At 36.9% G+C, this 8,226-nt stretch overlaps 1 protein-coding gene across 6 annotated transcripts in view; it reads left to right on the forward strand.

Moving 5' to 3' along the window:
* Positions 1-7,731, forward strand: part of LOC109840472 (anaphase-promoting complex subunit 4) — a 47,188-nt gene extending 39,457 nt beyond the window's left edge. For 5 of the 6 annotated variants that reach the window (XM_020409134.1, XM_020409138.1, XM_020409136.1 and 2 more), the window contains exons 16-20: positions 884-1,019; positions 2,530-2,754; positions 2,827-2,979; positions 3,760-3,841; positions 6,886-7,731. In XM_020409134.1, coding sequence (XP_020264723.1) covers positions 884-1,019; positions 2,530-2,754; positions 2,827-2,979; positions 3,760-3,841; positions 6,886-6,989 — 700 coding nt within the window. In that variant the 3' untranslated portion in view covers positions 6,990-7,731. The remainder of the gene's footprint in view (positions 1-883; positions 1,020-2,529; positions 2,755-2,826; positions 2,980-3,759; positions 3,842-6,885) is intronic. The other variant, XR_002246928.1, reaches the window with a different exon arrangement.

An 8,226-nucleotide genomic window follows, 5' to 3' on the forward strand; every position in this document is an offset into this window, starting at 1 on the left:
GTGAAAGTGGTTAACTGGTTATTTTGATTATTAAGTGAGATGAAGCGATCTACTATCAGGTCAAGGATATTAGATATTTTGTTTCTGCTATGTCATAGTTTTCTGTGTATTTCCTTTAACTCAAAAGTTATTAGTATTGTTAATTGGTTAGATGAGCGCATGTCAGCAACCTTGGATATCTCATAATATGAATTAAATGTTTAGTGGTCGCTACCTCTCATAAATTGGACTTGTAGTTCTGTTGATAACGGGTCTTCCAATGGCGCACATTGCATCTTATTGATCTGTAAATGTGCCATCTCTGGTAGGTTGGCATACACTTTTTTTCCTTTTGTTCTGCGTGCACTGATACATTTGTGTTAATCCCCCCCCCCCCCCCCCCCCCCCACCCCCCCCCCCACCCCCCCCCCCCCCCCCCCCCCCCCAAGAGGCACAATGTTGCGCACACCACACACAGACCAGTGACAAATAGTGGCCAATATTTAATGCCAATGGATATTTATTACACATGACAGATGTCCTTGAAAGCTATAATAGCATTATATTGTTAAAACATAAAATTTATATCAGGTGCTAATATTGCTTATTTATATCTACTAGACATTTCAGGCATTCAAGAACATGGTTAAGGATTAGCTTATGTTGCTAGTATTTACCAAAACCTGTTCATGTGAACTGGCGTTCTTGTTTTCTCGTCCTCTCTTCCTTTTTTAGGCAGTGTTGTATGGAAGCGTAAAACTCTTTAGGCTTAACATAATTTTGTCAAAATTTCTAGTTCAGTTCTCTATTTGGGTAAATTCATTTGCTTAATTCCTTCACATTCCCTAGAAACCTTTTGGATTATATGCTAAATATTCATTCTTTTACTGCTTTGCTTTTTCAGTTTTAAGGAAGCATTTTTTATGCCATCTAGCACTGTTTCCTCGAAGATACGTTGCAAAGACTTTCTGCCATTATTTCCCTCGTCTCCAGTTTCATTTTCATCATTGGATGTTCCCATATCAGTTTTTTACTACAAGGTACCTGTCAACCATATTATACATAGTAGTTGGTTTTCATGTTACTACAACTACTTCTCCATGTCTATAATGGAACTATGACATTATGCATTGGACTTGAACTTTAGTTCTATACACAACTTGAGATATTAGTGAAGAACATATGTCCATGCAATTTAGCAATTTTGTAAAAAGCAGCCTAGGCAGGCATCTAGATGCCTGCTTAGGTCTGTGCGGACCTCTCCCCATAGTGAAATGGGCTGGGCAGTGGGCACCCCCAGGTGGGCGCTGGGGGCACCTAGGTGTACTTGATTTTTGGGTTTTGGACATTTTAGATGGTATAGATCAACTTTAACATGGTGAATCTTTTGTAGAATGGTCAACATTTTGAATTTGAAAAACAAGGATTTGGTTTCAAATCATTGAGCAAAGTCTATCCCCTAAGTCCTAACATTGTGTATATGTTGGAGGGGTCTGCAATCTCTGAAGCTTGACTATTCAAGTGTGAATAATGCAACTCAATTTCAAAAGAAGTCAAGCATAACAATTCTTTGCTTAACTAGTTATGCTGGCTTAACGTAAAACAAGGTAATGTTGTGGGAGAGAATACTCATAGATGCTTGACCATATGCATTTACTTTAAGAATGTAAACAAAGTTGATGTTGGTACTTCCATATTGTATTATCTAGCTGATAAAAATAGAAACATATATATTTTTCAGATGAACTTGATATGAGTATCAGTAAAGTACAAATTAAGATTTTGATCAAATATGGTTACTAACACATTATTACTCAGCAATAACAAGTAAGTTGCTGAAATAAACTGTGTTATATTTCAAGACTTCTTGCATCAAACTTAAAATAAAACTATCGGCAAAACTATTAGCTGTACTGTTGGTAATCAAGGTTTTAAGTAATGTAACTGTCATTACTCTCACTATATATGTATTATTATGTGTTTCAGATGTGCAGACATGTATTGGAATACACCGGATTGTTTGCATTATTCGTGTCTCGGTTCATATTTTAAGACGGTGGATTGCAAATGTCTATATTTGTGAAAGTTAATCTAGTTTGTATTATATTTGTTTGTGCATTTGTACATTGCCAGCTTGATGGTTGTTGGTGTTAATACTTGAAAATTCATATAGTTCTTCAGAGTTCCTTTACATGTTTACTGATGAAGATAATATATTTGTTTGGACCTTTTCCATCATTAATCAATAAAAAATGAAAATAAAAATTCCTTATCATAAGTTGACAATGTTTTAAATGTCATTGAGAGAAGAAAACTCCACGATATGAAGGATTTTTTTAACGTCGATTTTGTTTGCTGACAAAATGGGGCACATTCTTGTTTATTGAAGAAGAGTGAAATGCTTCTGTAAATTTAACTTTTGACTTCAGATATGAAATAATAATGATGATGTTGCCAATCCCATTAAACTTGTTAGTCAAGCAACATTTTATTCATGTTTCTGGAACATTTATGATCCTTTTATCTACTGATACCTTTGCTTGAATCTAGGGTGTCAATCATGCTGCTTCTAGTGGTCATACACCTGAACATAATCTTATGGATTATATATGTTTCACAATACCTGACAAATCCTTGGATAGAATTAATTGCATTGGCATAGTAAGGGGGTTTACTGATGATTCCAGTTCAGCTTCAAAGGTAGCACATTCTGTAGAAGTTGTTTTCCTATGTATACCTGAGGGACACGACTGCATTGACCTGTCCCTATATAAGGTAACTTGAAATTGTCTTTAGTTTTCCCTTTAACATTTGTTCTTTAATACTGGTATTTCTTTATCGGAACAGGAAACTCAGCTTGTTTTATTGCTGAATGAAGCAAGCTCTTCAGCTGATGGTACTGGAAGATCTTGGATGATTATGATTCAATTAAGTGATCTATCTTTTACATTGGTATCAAAGCCATTATTTGCAAATCTCTGGAGGTTGCATGAACTGAAGGTATCACTTCCAATCAAAGCCTTTCTTTTTTAAGATAGCAAGGTGAAGTAAAGTCAGTAAGCTTGTTTTATTATTGTCTGGTGAGCTTCTTTTGTTATTGTCTGCTTATTGTTTACGCTAATCGTGGAGATAATGGAGGGGGGAAAGTTTCGAAATATATGCAATGGTAACTTCTAATGCATGAGATCCTGAATGATTCCAAGAGTTAAGGCTGGGGATTTCAATTTACCAAAAAGCATTTGATGGTGGGCTCCTGTGAGACTCCTTATTAGAATTCTATGGCATTTGCACACAAATCATATGTTAGAGCAGTTTAATAAATGTAATGGTGTAAAATCAACTGAAAATCTTAAGGGTAGTTGTACTCTACAACAGTGCAACATTTCCTGGAAAAATCGAACAGTTGCATGTAGCAAATTTGGTATCCCAACTAAGACTAGTTAATGTAACTGTAATTAGGGGGAGATCTTTTATACTTTGTCTTTGTAAAGTTATGATTCTATATCTATCCGCAATGCTCATAGTCTTTCAACGAAGAGAATTTCCTCTCTATATCTTCACAATAAGAAAAGAGCAAGTTGAAATTCGTGATTCTTTTTCAGTGACCATTTCCTTTTATTGCTCATGTTATTTCTCTCCTTCCAGCGACCATTTTCTGTCATTACTCATTTCTTTTCATAAGGGAATAAACTGATAATAATACTTGTGCTTTCTCACAACTTTTGAATTTCTGATTTTTTTTTTCCACACAATTTTCTTTGTGATATTGGTTACATCTAGGCCTCGGCTACTGACTTGCATCTGGACAGCGGGAAAGTTCGCTGCGTTCCACACACTGTGACCAAGCCATTAGCAGTTAGTGGTAAGTGCAGCACGTTGATGCTCTTTTTCCATCATGAAAGTACTTAAGTAGCTGCATTTCTGATATCGTTCTTCGTTTTCATTTTGCAAGTTCAACAATTATGTGTAATTTTCAGTTTCTTACACTATAGTACCACTTATATTAAATACAAATATTGCAGAAGTCTTCGAGAAACCATTTTATTTTTTTCGGTTAATGGAAATTTACTTTATGATTTGATACAATTCTTGAAGAAGGCATACCCAAATTTTTGTGGATCTGTCTTTTTGTGAATCAGTCTTGCAGTGGAAACTAAAGTATGCCTGAATTTTTCCCTTGGCCAGACGAACATCCATTCTTGCAAACCTTTGTAACAATTACATATATTATTGATCGCATAGTCGATGAAATTTTCTTGAACAGTATTGACACAACTGGTAGGAGGGGCAATACATGCATTAGGAACATAAGGTAATTGGCGTTACATATGATGTAGGATACCTGCTCACTTTGACTCTCTAGCGAATGATCGGAAAGAAATTTCAAAATAGCAAGCTACTAGCCTATTAGGGTGCAAATGGATCGGATACAGATTGGATATGACTTTGACACTATTATAAATAGCGATAAATAGCCCCGCAATAGCGGTGCTAATAGCGTTAGCGGTCCCTTCCCGCTACGCTATCGCGCAATAGCGGTGACATATTATGAAATATGTCTGTTCGCAAAAACGGCCAATAGTGTCATAACGGTAAATAGTGAGCGATTACATTCGAAATTTGCTTTTTGACTGCTATTTAAAAGCAGTTTGAGGCTTATTTTTTTAAAATTAAACTCAACCCTTGACCATTGCATTCCACCATCTCCTGTGATTTTCAACATACTCCCGCCACCTTTCATAGCCTCTGGCACCTACCTTGATACTTCCTCTCACATTCTTCACCGTGAGCTCCTCTTAGGGCAATGTTGTCACCGCTAAGCTATTCTTCTCGAAGACGATGACTTTTTGACTCCTCCAGTCATCTTCGGTATTACATAATGGTTACGTGTCTATTTCATGTTTAGGATTTATTTAAATCATCCAATATGTACTTTTAGATTTCTTAGATTTTTCTTTAAATTTTTTAGTATTTATACATATCTAAATTAGACCGCTATTTGACTTTACGCTTTTTACCGTAATTTTACCGTAGTAGCCCGAAATAGCCTTAGCGATGCCTCACCGCTACGCGACGCTATCCGCTATCGATAACCTTGGACTTTGATCATATCTTGCATCTACTTACTAAGGGCAAATGTTGATATTGATATGGTTTTTCTTCAGTAAGAGAAACTCATCCATATCCATATTAACACGGACTGGGATATTGGAGCAACAGATTCAGTTATGGTTCAGATATGGTCCAGATATTTGGCAGAACGGATATATGAATCGAGTACAAACAATTCTATCAAGGAACAATTTTGATCCCGCTTATACATGTCCCAATTACTTCCAGTTACAACCTTCATTGTGATTCACTAATCCGTAGAAACAAGTCGAAGGCTAAATGTTCTCAAGAACGCACTCCATAAATAAGTGCATCACTGCCATGAACATCTCCCTCCATTTGCCAATCACAATGCAATGCCCATGAAAACCTCAACTGTAAACAACTATAAGGTAAGAATTAACCTGTTCTAGGAAGACTAACAACACCCAGCAACCTAAATGACACCGAAAAAAATTAAAGAAAACAAAAACAAGAACCAAAGTTTAGTAGTGTTGCCTGCAAAAAAAAGCCACGTACAGTTTTTATTCTTGGACATGGTTCCTTGTGATTGGGTCAATCGAACCATCACCATGGATGGAGGAGATCAGGTTTGGTGGAGGTGGAAATCACAATTCGGATGGAGGATGGACATTTCTTGTGATCAGGAATTGCATGCGGATCATTTGCGAGTTCGTCACCTGAATTTTCCACTGTTTTGCTGAGTTTGTCGTTTGCATGTTAGGGTTTTGTCAAGTTCGTGGGCCGGTTTCTCGCAATTTGGGAATCTCTTGGACCTGGGTGTTCTTATTTGGGGATGAGTTGCAGGTAAGATGTTGAGTTGGGTTTCAGGTATCAATGGAAGTGGAAACTTATGTTATTTAGCTTATAATAATTGAACTGTGCCAGATCACTCATTTGATCATCTTATTTCCGTATGCAATCAAATATTTTCCTTGTTGGAGAAAACTTAACCTCGAGTTTCAAGTTCAAAGAAATTAATAATTTTGAACAAATTGGTTGGATAATGTCATTGCAACAGATTTGGTGTTACAATTAATTTTTCAATGTGGATTCTCCTGGTGTGATGCCAGCACAGGTTGAAGGCAGTCTCCTGCTAATCTTTCATTTAGTCTCTTCTACTAATTTTTTCACTTACATTGAAAACCCAAAGCTAAACTTAATCAAAAGTTTCTCCTGCCAGTCTGCTGCTGCTTCCCCAAAACACTAACTTGGCAAAACATCTTTTTTCTGTAACGTTGTTGCTTCTTTTTCTTTTCTGTTCAAGTTGAAATTTACCACCAAAACAGCCCTTGAATTGTCAATAATCCATGACCTGTACAAATCTGGCCTGTTGTTAATTCCCTATCCATTCATGTACATGCAACATTGAAACTCAATGGTGCTAAAATCCGAGGCAAGAATAATTTTTTGAGGATAGAGATCATGGTGCTTTGCTGCTGATTTTTTTTTGGGTGCATAATTTGATTATGTCTCATTAGATTGGTTTATGTGCATCTTACACGCCTCAGGTATGATACTGCAGGATGGATCAGTTTGTCACCATTTATCGACACTTGTTGTGCTGATTTGCTTTGTATTTTCTTATTTTCGGTGTTATTTGAGTTTTGTAAATGCATAATCATATTTTATCTGTTTCGTTGTCCATTAGTTAGCCTTTGTAGAACTTGATTGCCGAATATTTTCAGCAAAGTTTCTAGGACTATTCGAATATCTGGCACTGCTAGAAATGCAAGTAGGATACTTAAAATTAACCAATTCATGTTTTAATGTTGATAATTTGAATATCTGCAGCTTCCAGAGGTGTCGCTTGTCTCTTTTCATCGCGGAGGCATGCTTTAGTGTATATTCTTGATGAAGACGAGGAAGAGGCTTCTGATACTGAGGGAGGCCAATAATTCCTTCGACTTAAAATAGAGAGAGAATTATGCATTCAGAGGAGTTATCCATGGAATTTGCACTGTGAAATTGCTGAATGAGTCTCATTTCTTGCGATAGATGGGAAGCACCAACAGAGGTTATTTAAGTTGCTGAATTGAGAATTTACTATTCCCTGCGGTGACTGCAAGCTATAAGTTTATACATCATTTTGTTTGGTAGAAGCGTTTGCTGGAGAGAAATACATCGAAGCTGATCGTATGCCTCTATGGATGACCCTCATGGTTCATTAGCAGTGGTTCTTCAAACATGGGCATCCCTTCGTACGGCTTCTCTAATGTTGACCTATTACTGTACTTCTCTGTGGTTCACAATGAATAGTGTTGTGCTGATCTTAAATGTGTGCTGAAGGAATGCCCTCTGATTAACTGAGGGGAACGGGTTTTCTTCAGCTTGTCATTAGCATGCAGCAAACGAACTGGAATTTTTGCTAGATGTTTTATATTTGTAAGGGGGAGCTGGATGTCTTCAATGCCTTGGTGGAAAAGTAACTATCGTTGAAAACCAAGGAATGAACTACTTTTATGTGTTGGTTTTCTACTGATTTGATGTGCAACAGTTGGTTGAAAGCCTTAAGAAAAACTGTAAATTTTGGACACGCGTTGAGCGGCTTGAGCGGCCAAGTGATTGTGCATCCAGAAATACTAAGTGATTACTTAGTTGAGCAGCTTTGGCTTAATAAGATGAGCTGAAGCTTCTATACTGGTTTACTGGTAAATTTTTATGCCGACCGCCTCGATGCTTCAGGAAATATTTTTCGGAGCACCGATGGCACTGACTGTAAAAAACAATTATAAATTTCTGCTCTCTTTCTTCTGAAAGAATCGGTTGCCATCCAAAATCGGGTTCCACACCAAACCTTGTAATTATTATGGCCGTAAGCGTAGTTATTAACACTTGAAATAACTTCCATCTTCTTCCTTCGAGTTTTAGTCTTCGAGCAACACGTGACCGCTGATTTAGCCACCCATTTGCTTGTCTATGTTTTAAGATCATTGCTAAACTCCACACTGTTGATCCTTCGATTATTTTTCATCGCATTTGGCCGCATAGTAGATGATCATTTATGCTCGTTCAACAATTTGCTTCAACGGGTTCAGAACATTGAATTCTGCCCTTTTTGCCATTTGATCCCAACTTTTTTTTTTAAATCCACCCTTCATCCATCTTCACATCACGTCCTTCTAGGGCGTGTTT

Source organism: Asparagus officinalis, chromosome 5 (assembly GCF_001876935.1).
Source record: "Asparagus officinalis chromosome 5, Aspof.V1, whole genome shotgun sequence".
In the NCBI taxonomy this organism is placed as follows: Eukaryota; Viridiplantae; Streptophyta; class Magnoliopsida; order Asparagales; family Asparagaceae; genus Asparagus; species Asparagus officinalis.